The sequence below is a fragment of the Elaeis guineensis genome, chromosome 6, assembly GCF_000442705.2.
Source record: "Elaeis guineensis isolate ETL-2024a chromosome 6, EG11, whole genome shotgun sequence".
Taxonomy (NCBI): Eukaryota; Viridiplantae; Streptophyta; class Magnoliopsida; order Arecales; family Arecaceae; genus Elaeis; species Elaeis guineensis.
The window spans coordinates 117,791,056-117,816,024 of NC_025998.2; the positions used below are offsets into that span (position 1 = coordinate 117,791,056).

General features: G+C 41.0%; 1 protein-coding gene across 1 annotated transcript; it reads left to right on the forward strand.

Moving 5' to 3' along the window:
* The first annotated feature begins 15,288 nt into the window (after window positions 1-15,288).
* Window positions 15,289-16,447, forward strand: LOC105032017 (uncharacterized). The gene has a single exon (XM_073259637.1). The coding sequence runs from the start codon at window positions 15,478-15,480 to the stop codon at window positions 16,123-16,125; it is 648 nt and encodes a 215-aa protein (XP_073115738.1). The 5' UTR covers window positions 15,289-15,477; the 3' UTR covers window positions 16,126-16,447.
* The last annotated feature ends 8,522 nt before the right edge of the window (window positions 16,448-24,969 follow it).

Below are 24,969 nucleotides of genomic sequence, written 5' to 3' on the forward strand. Positions count from 1 at the left end.
CGAAAGTATAAGCTTTTGCGATGAAAAAATTTCATCGCTAATACTACAAACTTTTCTGTCGTGTGGTTGAGTAATTTTAGTGACGAAATAAAATTTTTTCGTCTCTAAGACCTTTTGCTACTAGATTTTCTCTACAAATTTTTAGCGATGAAAAATTTCGTCGCTAATAGTTTTAGCAATGAAAATTTTATCTTTAGCGACTAAAAAATTTCATTGCAAAAGATCAGATTTCTTGTAGTATGAGATCACTTTATTGAATTTAACGTCTTAGAGAGAGAAAATTCGAGAGAGACAAAATGAAACTTTTTAAAGAAAAAAATAGAGAGAAACAATTCCAAGGAGAGAGAAAGGAGAAAAAAATCAAGAAAGAGATGAGAGAGAACACTCTCTTCTATTTCTTTTTCTTTCTTTCTTTTATTTTTCTCATTTCCTAGGCAAAATAGGAAATCTCAGGTCACCCCTCCTACATGGAACAAAGGAAAGCCCCAACCGACGATGGCTTTGGTCGATGGCGGCTAGAGTCATAGCGGCTCAACCGAGCATTCCACAATCGGTGGTCGATGGCAACAATACCGAAAAAATTAAAAATATATGGGCAGAAACCAAGGAAAGCTGGAGTTTTGGTCTTCATTTTTTTCACCGTTGGCTAATCACCGACAACCATAGCTCTAACTTAAAGGGTGTTAAGGAGGTTGGGGTACTAGACCATGGGTTCAACTTCAAGTGGTGGTGATACTAGTGGTCAGAAAGAGAGAGATAAGTCTTGGAAAAATAGGAGAGATAACAATGTTCGAGTTTTGAAAAGAACTCTGATGGTTGTCGGCCGAAAATCCAAAGTTAACGGGTAAAGAAGAATGGGAGGAGGGTTAATCAATAATTGCCAACTTCATATCTATTTTTCCGATGGTGGCCGGCTCTGATTCTATCTAATACAATGGCAAGCTTCAGCAAAAAAGAAGAGGAAAGAAAAAGAAAATCATTGGTGATCTCCAACAATCGGATGTGAGATCTAAGGGAGAGGATGGTGGCTTATTAAATAGAGTGGAGGGAGACCGATTCCCACTCAAAATCGTCTGTCTTCTAATGAAATCGAAAAGAAGAAGGAGACTCTCATCGGAAGCCTTCTTCCTCTCGGATTTTTTTTTTGCTTTAGAATTTGTGCGGCCAATTTGTGTCATTTGAGGGGCTAGGATATCACATCTGGCTTATAGAATTCTTGCCAAATTGTTAATCAATCATGTGAAGCCTCTATCAGGAAATCCCATTAGCCCTGGGCACGCTGCTTCTATGGCTGATTGTAGTATCCATGGTAATATAACTTTTTCCCACGAAGTGACTCATATGATATATGACAAAAAGAACCAGCTTATGATGATTAAGCTGGACATGGAAAAAGTCTATGATATGCTAAGTTAGGAATCAATTTATTAGGTGCTTTTTAGATAAATGAGCTTTCCTAGCTAGAATGTGGATCCAATGTATCATCATGACTTGCATATCCATTCCCACCATCGTGGCTCTTTATTAATGTTAAGCCTTAGCATTGGTTTAAAGGTAAGTGTGGCATTAGGCAAGATGATCCCTTATGATCCTACTTTTTTTATTTTATGCTCTCTAGTGCTTAATAATGTCCCACATAGAGTGTTGGGGTTGCATAGACTAACAAGGATTTAGCACCACACTCATGTATCTAAAATTTGTCATATGTTACATGCTGATGATGTGTTCATGATTACTAAAGCTTCTCTTGATGATTGTGTTGCTTATAGGAATGTGTTTGCCAGCTACTGGGATTCCCACTCACCAAATCGTTAATGCTGATAAGTCTATCATTTACTGACCAAAGTGAATGCATCCTAAATTGCAAAGATCAGTGGACCATAGTTTAGACATTCAGATAGGTCAGTGGCCTTTCATGAATCTTGGGGTTCAGATTGCTGGTATTCAGCTACCTATGGATGGTCATCATTTCATGATAAAAATTAAAAGTTAGTTGGTTGCTAAAGAGAAAATTTGTCCCTTGCTAGCCGGATAATTCTAGTTGATGCTATTACTAATGTTCTAGCCATTTATTGGCTTGCATTGTCTTGGAAACCTGAGTCTAATTCTTGCTAACATGAGCAAAATTATCAGTGCATTTTACATGGGGGAAGCGTAAAGATCACAGGGAAACGCATTTATTTTTGTCTGGAGGTTCTTAAACTCCCTGAGGATAGGGGGTTTCGGCATCAAAGATCATCCAATAGTCAGAACTGCTATGGTTGCTAAACAGGATCTGAATGTTCTGCAATGTAGTCTGTTCCCAGTCTGTCTTACGTCCATGAAGTATAACAAGTTGAACCTTAAAATTCCTAGAAATGTTCTTAGTGGTCGAGAAATTTTAAACATACTTCCCTGTACTTCCCAAGGCAGTCAACAAAATCACAGGTAGGCTAGGGTCTTGCATCTTCATGGGCTAGGGGTGCACCACTAGCCTACAAGCCCACTTGATTATTGATATCATCTCTCAATTGCATAAAATTGCTTAATTTAGGGTGTGTTTGAGTCATAGTCAGAATTAGAATCAGAATGAATTGAAATGGAAATTGAAATGGTCATATCTCCTAACACATTTGATTCATAACCAAAATCAGAATTAGAATCAGACTAGTATTTGAGTATTAAAAGAGAGTAGGGATTGGATTTTGAGGGATTTAGATATTCTCGTTCCCCTCCCAAATATAATGGAAATGGAACTCTCCTTAATAGCTCAATAAAACAGCTGGAACGAGGGTCCCACATTTTCATTTTCATTCCAGACTCTAACTACCTTCAACCAAATATGTCCTCATGGACAATGGATATTGGAATATGCATGCCATTTCTAGTTTGCAATTCTTTGTATTCCTTCCACAAAATGGAAGAAAAAGAGAAGAAATTCAGGAGTTTCAGGCCTCTCAAAGAGCAGCACAGGGGACCAAAGACAGGGGAGCCACCCAAAAAATAGAACAGAAGCATACAACCCAAGAAAAACAGAGAGAAAAAAAAAAAAAACCATATCAGTGACCAGCAGTGCTCACCGAAGCTGGAAAACGGACCTTGTACAGAGGAACAGGTACAAACAGCGGCAGTGTATTCAGCAACTACTCTAACAGAATAAAGAAATGAATGGTTGCCTACTCACCAACATCTAAATAGATTTGGATTTGCTTCTAATCCTTTTCTCAATCACATAATAAATCTGGTAATATTGTTTCTTTTAGTGTAGATATTCTATAGAGATTTGGCAGCATGGTTATGGGAATGGATCATGCAACTGCCTTTCTCAAAGTGATGGAGTGACAAGGATTCTATCATCGGTAGATTGCTAACACTTATGCAGATTTAGTAGCCTGGAATCATGTTATTTTTTGGTTACAGGAAGGAGAACCCATGGAGGATTGCTAATAGAGCAAATTGCATGCCCAAGCTTACTACCATGCAACCCAGCATCACATTTCACTAAACCAATCTATCTGGGTTAAATGGGAACCTCCTCCAGGAGAATGGGTCAAGGCCAATCAATACTAATGGCTCCTTCAGCAAGAAGTCCCCATAGTCTGGGGCAGGTTTTGTTCTTAGAAAATCTGATAATTATGCTTATGTTTATAGGTATAAAGAGGATAGTTTTTGTTCTTAGAATTTTAAACTCTAATGGCCATGCTTATGGTATAGGTAATAAGAGGATACAATCAAAAGATCTGCTGTTTGCACAGGTCTGGGCTATATGAGAGGATCTGCAAATAACTATTATAAGCAAACTTAGAAGATCATCACCGAAGGTGGGTCTCTCACTGTTGTATCAACCATGCTTAGCTTTGACCATGTAATTAAGGATGTAACTAAGTGGCCTTATATACCCTTTTTTTTTTTTTTTCTTTTCTTTTCTTTTTTGATACGGGCAGGTGATTACATACTCTAATGTGAATACAATACATAAAGTCACAAAGTAAAAGATCCTGCAAGATCCGTGGGCACGTCTCATCCTATCATCAGATCTAATTTCCGATATGCTCAGCAATTTAAGAAGCAATCCAGTCTATCACTCTATTCATCTCTCAGAAAACATACCGAACAAACACCATGGCAGACTCATGAAGGGATGTCCAGATGTCACGATGACCTTATATAGCCATTTCCCCAATCTGAAAAAAAAAAAAAAACTTATCCTCATCTTCATTTTAGTATTCACCTTAAATTCCATTTTAAACTTAACTTTTCTTTCACCATCTACTTAGGACTCATTTGGTTCACAAGACTTGAAGAGGGGGAAGTATGATTCCTGAAAAGTAGAAAAAACTCCTTTTATTTGGTTGAAGTTTCCAAAGGAGGGAGATCGGAAAAGTCTTTCCATAAAAATATAATTCCCATATTTCATGGAAAAAGAACTCATGGAGAACATGGATTTTTGAATTCCCATGGGATGAAAATTAGAAGCCTTTTTTTATTCCCAAAAATATTATTTTAATATTATCTAGTTATATTATATTAATATAAATATTAAGACCTAATTATATTAATATTAATATTAATATAATATTTCAATATTATATTAATATTAATATTAATATAATATTTATATCAATATTATATTAATATTTATATAAAGTTTGGAAATAAAAAGATAATCTTATATCTATTAAGAATATAATAGATATTTTATATAGTTTTTTCATAAAAATAGATGCTCAACCAAATATAAGCCATTCTAAAATAAATTACTCTCTCATAATATACCAATTATGCCAAAATCATTTTTCAAATATCATACACTTTGGAATCAACTTCTTCAAATAACATTACAAGTAAAAAAAAATTCTTTCCACGAACCAAAGGGTTCTTATTCTTAAATAGAAAGAGAAACTAAGTAGGCAGTAGCATGTTTTTAAATGAATACAGTTATCACTCAACCATTGAACAATTTATGGTATAAGCACCAATAATGTAGGTTGAATTATAACAATCGAAATATCAGAATATGCTCGAATATCAGAATAAAGATTATTTAGTTAAAAAATAAAAAAATATATATTTTTTAACAATAAACTTCGGTGTTAGAATTTGATGTCTCGAGATTCAGTCCATATTGAGCCCACAGCAAGGTCCGCGACGAAAAACAGAGTCCAACGAGATCAAGATCACCCAAAATGAAGCTCGAACGGAGAAGATACACGCTTTTGAAGTTGGCACAAAACCCGAGACGGTGGAAGACGGTCGGTGTCCGGCGACGGGCCGGCGGAGCAACGGCGGCACGGCCGCACGTGGCAGGGCGCGGCCCAGGCGAGCCAACGCACGGGCCTAGCCCAAGCCCAGGCGCGCGGGGCGCACGGGCCAGCCTAGGCCCGGGTGCGTGGGACGCAGCCGAAGCACAGGCGCAAGAGCGTGCGGGTCAGCCCAGGCCTAGGCGGGCGCAGCCTAGGCCCAGCATGCCACTGAGAGCCCGATTTCGCAGTCTATCGTGGACCAGGTGGTCCACGGCCAGGCGCGTGGACTGCGTGGGCGTTTTTCATATATTTCGTGCGGTCTACAGCACTATTCCGTGGATCGATCGCCATCAGATGGCTCTGGGATGTTGCGGTCTTAATCCAATGGCTGGAAAGGTTATGTGGCTTTGTTTAGGACTCCTAATCATTTTCTAATTGAGTGTTTAAGCCTTTAAAAGGCCACGAACAGTGAGCAGACTGCGGTGGTTTTGGTTTTTCACGGGAGAAGAACCCAGGTGGTGCCCTGTTGGTCTCGCGGCGTGGTTTCTTCGGTGGAAATAGAGAGACGTGCGTGGAAACAGAGAACCCATGAAGAGAGAGAGGAGCTGCGGCGCTAAGAGGAGGAGCAGAAAGCTCCTGGACCATGAACAGCGGTCACTTCAGGAGTTTAGGGTGATCTTCCTAAAGAGAAAGTTTTTGTGAGAGAAAACTTTCTATGAAAAAGAAATTGGATATATGATGGTTGAGGGTGAGATCTCCTCTTGTAATATTTCTTTTTCATAGTGAAGTTTGCATGCTCCGTGGAGACGAGCTTTTTTTGGCTGATCCACGTATTTTGATTGTTTTCTGTTTATTTCTTTTTTCTTCTTGCTGCACCGTGCATTACTGAAAAAATCTTGAGAGATGGTGTCCTGATCAGACATCCACCCAACACTTCGATTGCTATTATTCTCTATGGTTTTTTATTTTATTTTTTTCCATGTACATCCTTATACATATCTAGCTCATAAGGGTAGATGTGTAAAAAGAAATATTTTATAAAGATACAAAGAGATATATGCAAAAAATAATAATTTATAAAGATATGCACATAAATATTTCTTTATTCAAATTTCACAAACCATACCCATAATGTACTGATAGATGATGCCCTATCCATCGCCAACCTACAAAGCAATCTCTTTCCCTCCTTTTCTTAATCTCTTTCCCCCTCCTTAATAAAACATATTAAGGCCTATGGTGAGCCCCAATAGAGAAACGGAAAGAAAAAAATGAACATCTGATAAGAAATGCACAGAGATGATCCTTTTAATAAAAAATCTCCTCGCCAGTGAAGCATGCACTTGGCGCGGCGCCCACAATATTTCACATACTTACACAAGAACCATTACTCCCTACCGGTACCCTTAGATTACCCAAAGAAGCACCAACTAGTTGAGACTTTCTGCTTTGAGCCAAAATAAAAATATATGGATGGTCCATAAAACTAAGATGGTACAAAGTAAAGCTTTATTTTAAATTATAAACAAATCAATGAAAGCTAGGTCCCCTAATTGGCACCCTCTCCCTCTAAAGGAGGTCTCGGTTTCAAAACTAAATATTCTTATTTCACCAAGTTTATAAAAAAAATAAAAGAAAAATTCTAGCACATTTTCACAGGGGATAAGAAGAGAGAAATAACAGGGACAAGAATTAAGTTATCTGATTCCACAGGGGAAAGAGTGGGAACTATAAAACCCACCCAAAACCTTCCTGTTGGGTATAAAATACCCACAGCCGAAGTCCTCAGCGGAATCGACTACATGACAACTCCGCCCGAACTCCTGCGGGAGCCGGACTCCGTCACCGACAATTTCAACAGCGAGCAGACTCCGCCCGGACTCCTACGGGAGCCGGACTTCGTCCTCAACTCCAACAGCTACGAGCAGACTTCGTCCGGACTCCTACGGGAGCCGGACTCCGCCGACAACTTCAACCGCAAGTAGATTCCGCCCGGACTCCTACGGGAGCCGGGCTCCGTCCTCAACATCAACCGCTGGTAAGCCTCGTCCGGACTCCTACGGGAGCCGGACCTCCCCTTTGACTTTAATTGCAGGGAGACTCCGCCCGGACTCCTACGGGAGCCGGGCTTCGTCCTCAACTCCAACAGCTACGAGCAGACTTCGTCCGGACTCCTACGGGAGCCGGACTCCGCCGACAACTTCAACCGCAAGTAGACTCCGCCCGGACTCCTACGGGAGCTGGGCTCCGTCCTCAACATCAACTGCTGGTAAGCCTCGTCCGGACTCTTACGGGAGCCGGACCTCCCCTTTGACTTTAATTGCAGGGAGACTCTGCCCGGACTCCTACGGGAGCCGGACTTCGTCCTCAACTCCAACAGCTACGAGCAGACTTCGTTCGGACTCCTACGGGAGCCGGATTCCACCGACAACTTCAACTGCAAGTAGACTCCGCCCGGACTCCTACGGGAGCCGGGCTCCGTCCTCAACATCAACCGCTGGTAAGCCTCGTCCGGACTCCTACGGGAGCCAGACCTCCCCTTTGACTTTAATTGCAGGGAGACTCCGCCCGGACTCCTACGGGAGCCGGACTTCGTCCTCAACTCCAACAGCTACGAGCAGACTTCGTCCGGACTCCTACGGGAACTGGACTCCGCCGACAACTTCAACCGCAAGTAGACTCCGCCCGGACTCCTACGGGAGCCGGGCTCCGTCCTCAACATCAACCGCTGGTAAGCCTCGTCCGGACTCCTACGGGAGCCGGACCTTCCCTTTGACTTTAATTGCAGGGAGACTCCGCCCGGACTCCTACGGGAGTCGGGCTTCGTCCTCAACTCCAACAGCTACGAGCAGACTTCGTCCGGACTCCTACGGGAGCCGGACTCCGCCGACAACTTCAACCTCAAGTAGACTTCGTCCGGACTCCTACGGGAGCCGGGCTCCGTCCTCAACATCAACCGCTGGTAAGCCTCGTCCGGACTCCTACGGGAGCCGGACCTCCCCTTTGACTTTAATTGCAAGGAGACTCCGCCCGGACTCCTACGGGAGCCGGGCTTCGTCCTCAACTCCAACAGCTACGAGCAGACTTCGTCCGGACTCCTACGGGAGCCGGACTCCGCCGACAACTTCAACCGCAAGTAGACTCCACCCGGACTCCTACGGGAGCCGGACTCCGTCCTCAACATCAACCGCTGGTAAGCCTCGTCCGGACTTCTACGGGAGCCGGACCTCCCCTTTGACTTTAATTGCAGGGAGACTCCGCCCGGACTCCTACGGGAGCCGGGCTTCGTCCTCAACTCCAACAGCTACGAGCAGACTTCGTCCGGACTCCTACGGGAGCCGGACTCCGCCGACAACTTCAACCGCAAGTAGACTCCGCCCGGACTCCTACGGGAGCCGGACCTCCCCTTTGACTTTAATTGCAGGGAGACTCCGCCCGGACTCCTACGGGAGCCGGGCTTCGTCCTCAACTCCAACAGCTACGAGCAAACTTCGTTCGGACTCCTACGGGAGCTGGACTCCGCCGACAACTTCAACCGCAAGTAGACTCCGTCCGGACTCCTACGGGAGCCGGGCTCCGTCCTCAACATCAACCGCTGGTAAGCCTCGTCCGGACTCCTATGGGAGCCGGACCTCCCCTTTGACTTTAATTGCAGGGAGACTCCGCCCGGACTCCTACGGGAGCCGGGCTTCGTCCTCAACTCCAACAGCTACGAGCAGACTTCGTCCGGACTCCTACGGGAGCCGGACTCCGCCGACAACTTCAACCGCAAGTAGACTCCGCCCGGACTCCTACGGGAGCCGGGCTCCGTCCTCAACATCAACCGCTGGTAAGCCTCGTCCGGACTCCTACGGGAGCCGGACCTCTCCTTTGACTTTAATTGCAGGGAGACTCCGTCCGGACTCCCACGGGAGCCGGGCTCCACCCACCACTCCAACCGCGAGGAGGACTCCGCCCGGACCCCTACGTGGGGGCAGACTCCGACCACTGCCGAACTTCAGCGGACAGATCTGCACTCCCAGGCCACAATCACGGCCACGATTCTGCTACACTTCCTGCGGTGGATTCCGTGCAGCTCCACCACTCCCTGACAGGCCGCATTAACGATCGCAGTACTGCTCCACTCCCTATGACGGATCCCACGCGGCTCCATTACTACCTGACAAGCCACGATAAACGGCCGCGATCCTGCTCCACCTCCTGCAACGGATACCGCGCGATTCTTCCATCCACTGGCAAGTCACGACGACAAACGCCGCCCCACTTCACGCGGCAGACTCCACGTGGCACGCCCCAGCGATAGCCACGGGTCCGTTCCACTACTCTTCGCAGCAAACTCCGCCTGACCCTGGGCAGCCCACTGCCAGACGGTTACAAACGTCGCCATCAATCCGTTGCCTCCTCCGCCTATAAAAGGGGGACCCAGATACGTTATTCTATAAGCTCATTTCTTATCTCAAAACTCTGCTAAATTCTCCGTTCGAGCACTCCATTCTTGTTGAGGTAGAGAACTGACTTGAGCGTCGGAGGGTCTTGTCGGAGCAACCCCACCTCCGGTTTAGACTTTCTTTGCAGGTCCCGGTGGCGACCGCGACTTCCCCGACTCCAGCTTCTCCGACGCAAGCAGATTTTTGCACCAACACCCCCAAAAATTTTGCATTGATTTTCTTTTAAATATAATAGAACAAGTGAAAGCATCACTAAAATATTGGACGAAGGTAAGATCACACTCAAGTTTCATATATCGACACAATAAAGTTCACTAACTCGGCCACTGACAGCCTCATCATGCACTGAGATTTTACTCTGAAGGTATTAGTCATCACTCTTCTATGCACTAATACCTCTCTTCCAAAGTGATTGTATCTATCATGTCTATCCATATGACAAATACAAAGTGATTGTATCTATCATCTAACTAGAAAACTGATTGGAAGGGCTTCTACCAAATTCCCATTGGATAATTTGCCCTCTCGGTGAATCTTTCATATTCTGATTGTCAGAATCTTAAGCCCAGAGAAAAAGCAAGTGTTATTCCATCAGTAATTACTTATCTACCTACACTGCCATTTTGCCCTCGGTTTCAAGATGCATGGGGTGAGACCTCTACCCTGCAGTTATCCTCAAATGACAATTTGACGAGAAATATACAGTATAATGCAAACTCTGGAGGTGTGATTTCACCTCGAGTTCAGCTCCATTTTTATTTCTTTTTTCAAACTAACCGTAAGTCAAGCTTTGCTTCTTGTTCAATCTAAAACTATTTCAAAGTCTCACTCTCTCTTGTCCCTCTATCCAGGGTCCAAGGAACCAGCAAATCCAAAGTTCGCGGGTCCAAGGAACCAGCAAATCCAAAGTTCGCGGTTTATAAAGTAAGTCACCGTAGGTTGGCAAACGTTCCACCACCATCCCACGCTAACGACTTCTTAACATGAGCCTGCAAGGATCAGACTTTACTCACAGTCACAGGATAGGTGCTATAATATCAACAACCTACAATCTGCAAAGGCTAGCCAAATTGCCGGATTGGAACCAAAACGAGGGAGCAGACCATACCAATACCAGAGTAAAAAACAAAAACTAAAGAAAGCAATTCAATTACCACAGACCACAGAAGAAGCAGGTCCACCTGATGCACGGTGTACCAGCATCTCCAAATGACAATCACAACTAAATCAAACGGACCACATCAATCGAGGAATCCCCATCTAAGGTGGACCCCACTTTATTAACACACATCATATCGAACGCTAGACGAGACAGCAGTCAGGACTCTGAGAGTCACTCCCCACCGTCACTATTTTCTTTTTTGTTTTTTCTCCAAACTTTCGAAATACTAAAAAACGACACAACACACAGCCTGCTTCCTTCACTCACGCGGTCACGCTTCCACTGACGCCGAAACGCGGTTAGAGGGAGAGAGAGCCGGCCCTTTATTTAAACAGATACGTAGGAATTGGCACGTGTGCCTATGCCAATTTACCAGAAGGCCCCCCGCAGGAGGAGGGCGGCGCGCGCAAGTTCGATAATCTCGTCAAAGACCAGGGGCGTTTTCGTCATTGCGTTGTCGCACGTGCCACCGCCGAGCCCGCTGCTCGCCGACCCCGGGGGGCCTCTTTTCTTGAACACCACCATCGCGGATCCGTTCACCGCCCGGGCTCCGATCACCTCAGAGGACCGCAGTAAAGAGGCGACCGGCGCGGCCGCCTTCATCAGACCCGGACCGGACACGAGCTGAAGCACCGCGCCGACGCGGCCGGGCCGGAGGACCCGCTCCATTTCTAAAACCACCCGGGCCGGCACTCGGGCCCGGTCCAGCGCCGCGGAGAAGGCGAGGTCGAAGGACGCCGCGGCGAAGGGGAGGCCGCAGCAGGCGGCCGGGGGGGCGGCGACGGTGGCAGTGCGGAATCCCAGCCGCTGCGCGGCTGCGGCGGCGGCGCCAGAGCCCGGCCCGACGCAGATCGCGCGGCCGCCGGGGGAGAGCCAGTTCCTCGCGATCAGCTCGCGGAAGGCCGCGTCGAGATCAGTGGAGTTCGCGAGGGGGGCAGGGATTTCCGAGAGGAAGGCGTCGCACCCGCCGGAGGTGCCGCCGATTCTGGCGGCGAGGTCGAGGAGGAGGAGGGCCGCCGCCGCCAATGTGGCGGAGGCCACGAGGATTTTGAGGACCATGGATCTGGTCGGCGCCATTGCTTGCACCAAAGGAGCGGTTTTTAGGGGGAAAAACTTGAGGAGATAGAAAGCCGGCAAGGGGGAGGAAGAAGACTTTAGCGAGTGCAGAACCTGGAGGAGGTGTGATTTCCACCCACGAGGAGACGGCGGTACGTTTGCTGGAGTGGCAGCCAGACGCGGGCGGGGACGCGGACGGAAGCCATCGGAGAGATCATCGGCGGGGGCAAAAGGGAGGATCACATGTTAGGGTTAGGGTTTTGTCTGCGGGGGGCTGGAGGGAGGGGGGGGCTGTTGGAAGGAGGAGAAGGGCGGGTGGAGCTCGGTGGTATTATTACTGGCCAGAGAGAGAGAGAGAGCGTGAGGCAATTCTTCTTAATATGCCCCTCAGATTTGGATGAAATTACAATTTTGCCACCTTGCCATCTATGTGGTGCCGGTGGCTGCTGCCCGATGCTTTCCCTGCATGGGGAATCATCCTGGGGTGAAGACTAATTCCCAATAACTCAGTTTGATGGATCATTATGGAAAACTTCAGTATTCTCATGTGTAATGTCTTAATACACAAAAATCTTGTGTAAGCTTAGACTGGTGGGTGAAGATCCTATTTGAACACAATGTCTACTTAATCATTTCCGTGGAGAAGGTCCATGTTAGAGTTGATCATGGGCCCGAGCTTCGGCATAGAATATCAAATTTTAAATAGATCCAGTCTGAAGTTGAATATAGTTTTGGCTTAAAGAGTGGCTCAGGGTCAGCACTACTAGTCGATGTAAACTCTAGTTAGGATTTAGGAACAACCCAGAGCTCTCTACGTAGATTTTGTAAGGTAGCTTTGGCGATCGATTTGGGCACATTAAATAGGGTTTAATGAACATTTACTAAGAACAGAAACAAAGGGGTGGGAGAGAGAAGAATAGGCTTCTGCGTAGATTTTCTCCAAGCTGATTATTGATTGCCACGATGGTTTGGATCCACCTGGAGCAAGATGATTTCTGCAGAATAAGGGCTTCTCCATCTTAGATGAAGTTTGCTTTGTGGCAAGTAATTTATCTCCTAGAAGCCTAGAGGATAACTTTGTATTCCTTCTGTTGGGATAGATCTTCGTCGTTTGGTCGACTAACCTTTTTACTCGCTTCCCAACTGACTAGGTGTGCAATGATTAACTCTTTTTTGTCTCCATACCGGATGAGTTACTATGATTCAACCTAATTTAGATCAATGAGTCTGAACCGAATCGAAGTTCGATCGACTAAGATTAACGGGACTCAACCACCAACTAAGAGCAACGGACTTAACCAAGTCGGTATTTAACCGACTTGGTTTGACATGCAACCTATGATTAGTTGGTGATATTCAGCATATAGCTGATTACTTCCTCGATGCCATACCGACTACTTGAATACTGTACATTTGAAAATCGACAACAGTTATTCGGTATGGATATTAACTACATGCGAACGTGAAGCACAATAGTCGCCTACGAGCGGCCCATTACTCGATCTTAACGATAGTTAATGAGGTAACCGCCCATTAAATATCATAATTCCAACGTCTCGAACGTTCAGAGACGAGAGCTATGCAGTAACGGCATCACCTACCCTATAAATATCAGTAAGTAATGAGAGACCTAGTAAGCTTTATTAATATAAACTTTCGCTCTCGCTTTTAGCTCTTTAGCTGTTTCTTTTCTCCGACTAACTTAAGCATCGGATGATCTTCCACCGGATAACTTCTTATAAGTGGATTTATTTTGCAGGTTCGTTGCGTTCAACGTCAAGACATAACAACTCGACTTTCGACTGACTATCTCATCGGAGATAGGCTACAACACCTCCAATATTATGTAATGCCTCAAACCTAAGATAAAGGATATGAGAGATTATACTCATTTATTCTAATTACACAGCTCTGTTTGCCCTATTGTTTTTCTTTCTTCAAGGATTTTCCCCATGTATCTGGTCTGTTTCTTTTTATTCCTTCGTGGGACGCTTCTATAGTTTAGTTACATCGTTTATTATCATTGCTTTATTTGTGGTGCAAATACCTCTTACAGCATGCTATAAGATGTTCCCATCAATTCCAAGGCATAATATACCGCGGTTTATACTTTAAAGACTGCAGCAGCTCTGTTCACATTTCCATCTCAATCACCAAGCATCTGCGTATCAGTTATTCCCCATAATAATTAAATATATCTGTTGTCAATAATTTAGTGTAAATAATTAATTAGATGGCTTAGATCATCAATAATTCATGGTACATATGATGTGTCCGGGCCTCCGCCAGCAGTAGTTGCAGGATTGAGATGTCTAAACATGGCAGTATTCTATTCGTTGATTTTTTTCGTACAGATTCTACATGATTAAGGACCCACACACCTTTAGTTTTATTTGAGAAATTAATCAACCATGGGATACCAAAGCCAGATATAAAGAATTTATATTGGATGACATGATAAAGAATGGAAGCCGGAGGAATCAAACAGCTCTAAAGCCAACTCCAACATGTACTTAATCTAAGGCTGCAATAAAAGCATCAGCATGTCACCTGACATGGGGATTAGAATTACTTGGTTGCCTGGACATTGGAACCGCAAGCTTTTTTGTTTTTTTTTTTTTTTGGATAACAAAGGTGAGAGGAAACTCACTGCAAAGTTAGCCAGCTAATCAGCCATATAATTAGCTTCATGAACAACATGAATGCATAAGAATTCAGACGTGGCATAACATTTGCAGGATTTTTTTTTTTGTAACTTCGTTCAAGGTAGGTGGATCAAGCTAACAGATGGGTTTCTCGGATGAAAACCTTGGCAACACATCAAGCATTCAAGCCTATTGGCCAATGTAGGCTACACCCCACAGCCCACCTGCTACGGGCATTGTCGAAATGGTTGCATTCAAATGGACCCTTAATGCATTTTAATATGGACAAATGGCTTAACTGGCTTCCTCAGGTAGCCCATTAATCTCTTGACAGGAATGAGTGAAATTTAATTTATGAGATCGAAACAGGAAGGTGCAGCCACAACTGATGCCTGTTTCTCTGCAACCAAGTTGACGAGATCCAACAGACAAAAGAGTCAGCAATCAAAAGGCATATGTGATGCACGAGATCAAATCAAGGCATGGTGCAAAGGAGTGATGGCCGCGCCCCCCCCCCCTCCCCCACCCCCCACATCGGAGGAGAAAGGGAGTAACTTCAGCCTCTTTTTTTTTTTTTGTACGATTACAGTATCGATAATGGACTCGCATCGAGCACGCCGTGGCAGCTTTGTAATTTCGACCGCATCGAGGGGTTGTTCCTCACATCCCACATTAACAAATGAAACGCCTCCCCCCACCACCGACACCCATCTCCTCTCTTCTCCTCCTCTCCAGCCTCTTCCCTCCTATTAACGATGGCACGCACGAGCCACCTCCGCGTCCCGGCACGTGTCTCGCTTCCCTCGCCGCTACCTCTCCTCCTCCTCATTGGCGGTAACCACACCTCCTCCCGCTTCTGTACCCGTTAATTCCCACCTCCCTCCGCCCTCGAGACACCCTAGTTCATCTGGTGAGAAACCCTAACTCTAACTCGAGCTTCCCCCATGGGAAGGTTCGAACTCGACCTCTTCAAGCCCAAACTCATCTACCATCATCTACTCTCTCGATCCCTCGTGATCAAGATCCTCCTCGTCTCCACCGCCGTCGCCGTGCTCCCCATCCTCGCATCCCTTCGGAAGATCGACCCCACCTACGACGATTGCGACGGCGCGCCCGTCACCTTGGGCATCTCCCTCCCGGCACCCATTTTGGATGCCGTGGTAGTGGATCTGATGGCCCGGAAGTGGCTCTGGCGCGGCGACCGCGCCCTCTGCGTCGGCCGCGGCTCCAGCCCTGCGGCCGCCGCCGCGATGAAGAGGATGGGGGTGCTCCCGGTGGTGGGGGCGATGGAGAGGTGCGGCAGGCTGCCGTTCCGGCGGGCGGCGTTCGACTTCGTGTTCTCCGCTGCTCTGGACCGGGCCGTGGCGCCGGCGAGGATTGTGCTGGAGATGGAGAGGGTGCTGCGGCCGGGGAGGGCAGGGGTTTTGGTGGTCGGCCCGGCGCGGCGCGGAGGAGCGGTGAGGGCGGCGGCGCCGGTGGCGGCGCTGCTGAGGGCGTCGGAGGTCGTGGCTGTGCGGGCGGTGAACGGAACTTCGCCGGTGGCGGTGGTGGTGGTGTTTAAGAAACGAAAAGGATTGCGGAGCCCGATGTGAGGAGTGTGATGGCGGCGAAACTGCAGGAATGCCCTTGCCTTTTTGAAGTGTTTCGCCGGTTCGACGGTCGCGACGGGCCGGCCGGTGAAGGCGAGTTCGGTTCTTCGTCCTACCGTTCGATGATAAAGGCACGTGTCATCGTTAATTAGTTTGTTGATCCGCCCAGGGGCCTTTTCCTTCTTTCTCTGGCAACGAGTTTGAGTTGTTCACGCGCCAAGTTTGTGTTCGAGCTGCAGGCTTTGTTCACCCTCAAAATGGATCACCCCCTCCTCATATATAGAGTGTTAATTATAATCCGGTGCTTGAGTGCTTCGTTCAAAAGGTTAGTCAAAAAAATATTTGGCGGATGCTTAGTTTGCAATGAAAATCAAAATTTGCAATAAAAATTGAAATCAGAATCGAAATCGAAATGAATTATAATGAAATAGTCAAAATTAGAATGGATAATTCATATTTTTATTATTTGATTCATTTAAAAATAAGAATCAAAATCAATTCAAAATTTCATTTTTTATCTTTTATCTTTGAACTTAAAATCTTTAAAAATTAATTATTTTCAAATATTTTTAATATTTTCATCTTATTTAATACTAAAAAAATATATATCAAGATATTTAAAATGAAATATAATTTATTAATTTAAAATTTTAAAATTAAATATAATTTATTAATTTAGAAAATCTAACTAACAGATCAGTGGTGGTTCTCTCCAATGTAGTTCTAAAACTTTCAGCAATGGATATCAAAAATATCTTTTAAAAAAAATTATATATAATTTAATATGATAACTAGTTAGATTTTTTTAGTAAAAAAAATATTAATTAGAAGTATTGTATTTTTTTTAGATAAAGTGGGGAACTCATAACGTTATTGATTTAGAGACAAAAATTGTTTATATTGTACTATATATATTGAAAAATGAGAAGGATATATTAGAATATATGAAAATACGATATATTAAAAACTGAATAAACCCCAAATTGATACAGATAATTCTGTAAGGCTAAGCACAATGCATTGACAAAATCATAAAAAAGCCTAATCATCAAGAATCAAGGTTACCATAGTGGTTGCATAATAACATATAAAAATAAATTTTTATAAAATCTAATAAAAAAATTAAACACTCCATTAATAATAGCATCACACAAAATACTAACATCTAAAATCTGATCCACTAATGCTCTAGTCAAAAAGGCTAAGCACATACTGCTTTTCAAGTGTGATGGAAGGGAGAAGAATACTACGCTCTTATAGACTCTGCTGTGAGAATATCAGCCATTTTTATCACTCATCACTAGTCAATGCCTCCAATATAAGTAGCTCTTCCACTACTTTCGTTGCATTCTTTTCAGCCATCTCCCGCTCACGTGCCAGTACTTCAGCTATGGTACCAAAATGAGTATCCATACGCGACATAAATGTCCTAAGGCTTTTAGACATAGCCTCTAAAGTCTTCATAAATTTGGATTCTCTTGCCATTCTTGCCTCCTTTCCTTGGATAACTTTTGCTTCTTTGCTTTTCTTGAACTGCTACTAGATGCTTTCTCTATCGAAGGAGACTGTGTAATCGAGTGGCCTCCATCATCCTCATCCATTCTCAGATCTATTGGATCTTCATTATCCAAAATAGCTACCTCCTCTCTCTTTATATTCTCAATAGCCTCTGCAAATATTTCAGCATCCTTTTTCGTTGTCCTATCCTTCCTATAGATCATTTTAAGTACATCTAGATGAGGAAAAACAATCATATATGAATACAAAGTAAGACAACTAAAACAATCATATATCTTTTATCATAATCTAAAGAAACTGCTAGTATCGTGAAGAGTTATTCAATCAAAACTTAAAGAGGAACAATAAGAAAGAAAAATTTGTAAGTCCATCGTACTCCTACAAATATCCAATAGAGAAAACAACATCTGAAGAAATAGCAGAGAAAAAATAGCAACATAATCACCAAACATACTTGAACCAAAAAATAGTTATTCAATAACTCCTTTCTCATTGTTGAATGCAACATAATCTCCAAACACAACATATGGTATGTGATCTGTAAAAAATAACAAAAAAAGATATGACATTTGCAGCACTTAATGGTAAAAATGATGGAGTAAAAATGGTGGATAGAAGTTGTACACATGGACGATGAGACCAAAAAGGTGATACTTCAGCCTATGACTATGGACTAATATATTTGTTTTTCCAAGCTTAAGGATTCACCCTTACAATTATAGTGTGTAAGTCTCAAATCAAATACAATATATAAGGGAATGCATCATCGAAAGCATTAAAAATCGTTCTAGATCATATCTATCACTAGAAAGTCACATTAAGCAGGCCATGCATCTTATACCTGATCTTGAATATGCTCTCAAGTTTCAACCATATTACTCATTATTCAGGAACCATACTATACCAAAGAACTAAAAATATATGAAGTAATTTGGATTACAAACTCATCCTGCAAGCTACTCATTAATTGCAAATAACTGCTTGCTTTCAGCTTGACCGCTTTGAGGCTAAAACATCAGAGAGTCAGCTGGACAGAAGTGATCAAGACTTGCTTTCTACTCCAATAAGATTTTGCCTGACACAAATGGGCTTGCAATTTGGCATACAGAGAACATAACAACTATTTTGGAAAAAAAAATTTATTATGAAATCCTCCCAAATGTCTGAAGGATAGATATATATGATTAAAAATTGATAAATAGGTAGACATATATGGAGAAGAATATTCTTCAATTAATCTCACATAAAAATACAAACCACAAAATAGACCTCCGTACATCCTATATAAAGCATTAGGCATAAATGCAAGAACCATTGCATTCCAATGTTCTAATATTCACCTAACATACTTGAACCAAAAGAAAAAATACAAAATACAATCAACTCCTAGAAGATGTAGATCTCCAATTGTTAAACATTTGTTAAGCTAGAGTATTTCTGAAATTGATCCAATGGTCAAATGTCTCAAGAGTGGTGATGAACTTAACTTCATCCTCTCCCTGTTTTTCCTCTCCTTCCTCTTCCTCTTCATTCTCTTCCTCTTCTATTGGATCTCTATGCATGTACCTCCTTATTAAGTTGTGAAGGAGACAGCAAGCCATAATAATGCGACATTGGGTTTGTATAGAGAAGAACGAAGGGCTCCTAAGAATTGCCCATCATCCTTTGAGCAGTCCAAAATATCTCTCAATCACATTCCTAGCTTGGACATATTTCTTATTGAAATACTCCTCTATAGATTGTGATCATCGTCCATTACTCCACTTATTGAGATGATAACGTTGCCCTCTATATGGGGCAAGAAATCTCTCTCCATTGGTGTATCCGGAATCAGCCAAGTAATAACAACCTTGACACATATAAAATGAAAACACATTACATATTATAATTATAAGGCAAGCAAATTAAAATAAGCTTCATTTGTAAATTTGTGTTCATCAATATATACGTACCTTGAGGTACTCTTAAACCATTTGGGTTAGTTATAGCATCTCAGAGCACATGAGCATCATGTGCAGAACCCTTTCAATCGGGTAGCACATATATAAATTGCATGTCAGGCGAACAAACACCTAAGATATTGGTTGCAATATCACTTTTTCTTATTTGATACCTTGGTTTGTCCTCCGCAGGAACGAACACTCTAATGAAAGTATCATCTAATGCTCTTAGCCAATTTTAAAACATCAAAAAATAAATAAATATCTAAGTAATAACAAAATAGAATGAGGTGTATTATCATATACCTTAAAACATCTCGATGCATCATCTGTGCAATTCTCTATAACAGGCTAAGAGATTTTGAACAACTCTCTATATAATTTTAATATAGCTTTAAGATACAAGTAAAATTGTCAATTCATAGTTTCTCTGCTTCTATCAAAAAAAATTCCAATTATCCTACTTTTCTGATGGTGGACCACTATGTAAAGAAACATAGCAATAATTTTCTGTAAGGATATATTTTGAGAAATTTTTAATCCCTCAATATCTCTAAGTATCTCACAGAGTATACCAAATATTCTTCTATCCATTCAGAGTTGACTCACATATGTTCTATCACTCTCCTTAATAAGCTTATCTAGATTTTTAGATCTCAATAATTTTCTATCTTTTTTCTTTTTTGCTATCAACTGACGCCTTCTAAGATACATTAATCTCATAAAATATCAAGTCATATATACCACAAACATCATCACAAACATCATACACATAATACTAATATAACGCATTCTTTTCCTTCTCAAATCCACAGGATGAGCCATTTCCTATGTACATAGTCATCTATAATATTATCTTTTAGCAAAAACATTAACAACTAATAGCATACCATTAGTAAATAAGAGCCTAAAGCTTTATTATAAAGTGAAAAACCATATTGTTCATTATATAAAAATGCTCTATTGGCCAAACAAAGGTATAGACTCCATAAAGAATCTACTCAATTTTCTGGTTATAAATAGAATAGAAAAATTCATTCAACTCTCAAAAATAAATCATAACCATAAAGAACTCCCTAGTAGATTTATGAGGGCACATGAAATCTCCCAGTCAAGCATTTATTAGCTAAAATTATATTTTGGATCAACAAGTGCTGAACAAAGATAGGCGACTAGCTAGCTTAGCCATTAGCTAAAGTGGTATTGGGACTAGCGGCAACTTACAACTTAAAACTATGAAACGCTACAAATCCTAATAGTAGCTGAGTGCTTCGGAACAATTACAAACCCACCATGAAGCAACAAATGAATTGATTGTGTAATGAATATTCATGGTAGCAAATTGTGTAATTAAAATCATATAGTTGAACTATAACCTAAATGACTAATGAAGGTAAAAGTCACTAAGAGAATTTCTAGATATACTTACAAGTGGTCAAGATTAGGCATCTCCCAAAAAAAATCCAGGAGTTCACAGGATATTGACAAGTTTCTTAACACTCATCATACCTCCAATTGATATGGACTCAGCAGGCAAGAGATCAAAATAGACCAACTCACATACTCTACTTGCTGTCCTAAATTAACTTTGCCTCTTTTATACTTAGAGGACTTCCAAGTTCTTCATATTTTGCAGCAGAGGAAATTTCATATCTCTTTCTTTGTAGTCAGAGACTCTCCTGCAGTCCCAACCATACGAGTATGTAGGATACTAGAAGCCACTCAACTAATTGAAATGGATGAAGTGAAGTATTAAAATAGTTCAAGTAGCTAAGCATTGAGATAGCCACTACTATAGCTAAAGCTATTAGCAAATAAACACATTCAAAATGCATTGAATGAGTGGATTAAAAAATAAAAAATTGAAAATATGTATATAGTTAGATCAATGTAAATATCTCTAGCTGAAGCAAAGAACAAATACTTTTCTGATAAAATTAGCTAGGCATTTCTTCAAACACCTTTCTTGTCCATCTAGATATATATAGAGAGAGAGAGAAAGAGAGAGGGAGTGAGAGACCTATCAGTGATCCGTGCTGACGTGAAGAAGATGAGAGTCAGCAGATGAGATGGAGCCGAGGAGGTCGCAGGAGATGAAAATGGGCAAGCTCTTCCTCATGGAGAATAAGAGAGGTGGAGGCTCGATGGGGGTTGAGCAACTAGAAAACTAATACAGAAGTGGAAGATGGTCTTTTGGTCACCGGAGCAAGAGGAGAGTGGCCGCGAGATCCATTAGAGGCTAGGATTTCTCACTTTTTTTTGTTTGAGAGAGTCCATCGAGTTTTTTAGGGGATGGGCCACGGGAGTAATAGATTTTTTTGATAAAATAATTTAATAGGAGAGATTTTTAAGAAAATAATTTATTAAATCTTAAAATGGGCTTTGAATCCGTAAGGAGATTTCGGAATGGGCTTTAGAGGAAGTGGACCATTCCCATTCCATCCCAAAATTGGAATCGGAATGAGACTCCCCCCAACTAAGTGGTTGGAATGGGAGTCACCCATCTTTAAGTTCTTCTATTTGTATAAATGTCCCAAGTCCTCTCAATATATAATTAATATAGATAAATATATTTGCATGAATCTTCATATACTATCAAGTAGATTAAGTATTTGTTTGGAAGAAAATCATGTAGGATGGGCCTAGTTTAATATCATATTTTCTTTTTCACATATTAAAAAGAAAATCTAGAAGTTGAATAAGGATTTGATTTTCCTACAAATGGAGCCGATTAGTTTCATAACTGAAAAAATAAAAAAAAAAGAAATAAAATGCATGGCTAAAAGAGATCCATCATGACCGTCCATATATTTTTTCTTTTTCATCAAGCCTCTTGATCCATCCATTATCTTCTACATCAAGCCATTTCTTCCATTCATAAAGTCTTCCTTCCGAATCTCTTTCTCCTCTTCCAAATCCAATGGGCCATGCCATCTCTTATGTCCATAAGATCTTCCTCGAGTCTCTTTCATCTCTTTCAAATCTCTCTTCTTTTTTAAGATCATTATGTTAGATAAAGTTATAAAGTTCTCTTCATCATTTGGTTAAATTTTTTGTCCTCTTTTTTTTCATGAATTATGCTAGAAAAAGTTGGAAGACTCGAGAGATGATATTACAAGTTATAGCACAAGTTTCATTCAGAAAATCAAGCTTTTCGCACCAAAAACTATGGTATTAGTTGAATTATGTTTCATCTCTTGTTTGTAACACTAAATTATATTGTTCTATGTATACAGATATCCATATATTACTTACTTCTTATGCAAATACATACAACATATTCAAACAATACATACTTATATCAAGCTAAAATAATATAATAAGAATGGCTGCATGCATCATTTTTCTGATATAAATCTTATTATTTATAAATATATGTTCAAAAATTCACTAGCATACATATCTAGTATATGAATGTAGATAAGTTATTGGTTAAGTTCATTATAATTACTAAGGTACTATTTTTGAATATATAAAAATAGTTGTTTTTATTTTAAAGGACTTGACATATTATTTTTTCTGAATTATTGATGTTCATAAATATCTATTCAAGATAAAAGTTCATTGCTAAAGATAGTTATTGGTTCACGTTCGAACCCAGAAATTGTCATGATTTTTACTTCAGAAGAAGAAGCATATAAGTTTTATAACTCATATGCAAAGAGAGTTGATTTTAGTGTTCACAAAGATCACCGTAGGATCAAAAAGGATGGAAGCATATAGAGTAGAATATTTTTATGTAATAACAAAGGTAGTCATGCTACTTATCCCACGTATATAACTAAGAAACCATGAGTGATCAAGAGAATAAATTTTATGGCTCGCATTGAATTCAAAATTGATCATAAGAATATATGGATTGTGAATAAAGTTATAATTAATTATAATCATCCTTTAACAAGTCATAACAAGACATATATGTTAAGACCATATCACAAACTATTATCCATTCACATGATGGTTATTGATCAGATGGAAAAAGCTGGAGTAAATCCTTCACAAGCCTATAATTTTTTCTCTAAAAGATCCTATGGTGTTGAACATGTCGGATTTACAAGAATTGATTACTCTAGTTATTTACTTACAAAAAGAATGAGACAACTTGAGGTTGGAGATACACAAATTCTCTTAGATTATTTGAAGAGTCAGTAGTTAGATGATCCTTCATTTTATTATGCTATACGAGTTGATGAAATAGGATAAGTAGCTAATTTTTTTTGATAGATGGGAGATCAATTATAGACTATATATATATTGAGGATGTTATTTTATTTGACACTACTTTTGAAATAAATAAATATGAAATGCTATTTGCTATACTTCTTAGTATTAGTCATCATGAGCAAACGATTGTGTTTGAGGAGACTTGATTATTTGATAAAATAATTGATTCATTTGTTTAGTTGCTTAGAATCTTTTTAACTGTAATATTTAGAAAACAATCCAAAACAATCTTCACAGATCCATGTGCTGCCATGTCAAAGACTATCAAAAAAGCCCTACCCAATACATGCCATGATCTATATTTATGGCATATATTTTAAAATACTATAAAAAAAAATTCATATATATTTTAGTCATCCTGGATTTCAGACGGAGTTTAAAGCTAGCATATATGAATGCTGTTCCATGGAGTATTTTCAATTACCATGAAAAATCTTAGTTAAAAAATATAAACTCGAAAAAAATTGATGGATGAATGAATTATAAGAATTATATGAGAAATGGACTTTGATATAACTCAGGAGTCCTTTTGTATTGATATGACAACAACACAATGAAGTGAGAGTATGAATAATTACTTCAAAATCTTTTTGATAAAAAATTATCTTTTTCAATATTTATGGAAAGGTATAAGAAAACAGTATAGCTCTTTCGAGAAAAGAAATTGTATAAAGATTTTAAATCAAGATAAACAAAATAAATTATTTATGTTTGTGGATTGCCTATGTTAATAGAAATAGTTGAAAAATATGCAAGGTATGTTCACAATAATTCAAATTGGAGTTTAGGAACTAACATGCATATCTTTGTAAATGTACAGGATGTGAGGGTGGCAAGTACACTTATAAGATTACTTCACTAGATGGTTGCTATCTTGATTTATTAAATTTAATTCACTTGATATCTTAGTTAAATAGAGTTGTTTAAAATTTGAGAGTATGGGCTTTTTATATTTGCATGCACTGAAGGTTTTGCATTGTAGCAATATTCTTTATTTATCTTCTGAATATATACTAAAATGATGGACAAGTATGCAAAAGATGAAGCATTATCAAACACCCCTTAGCTAGTTGTCCATTCAATGGTAAAAAAATATTGGTTTCTTATTATACCATAGCATATCAAAAGACAATCGCCGTTACAGTCAAAGGTGCTATTTCAAGTG

Coding starts and splice junctions, on each gene's coding strand:
- LOC105032017 (XM_073259637.1), top strand. CDS start 15,478: ATGGGAAGGTTCGAACTCGACCTCTTCAAGCCCAAACTCATCTACCAT.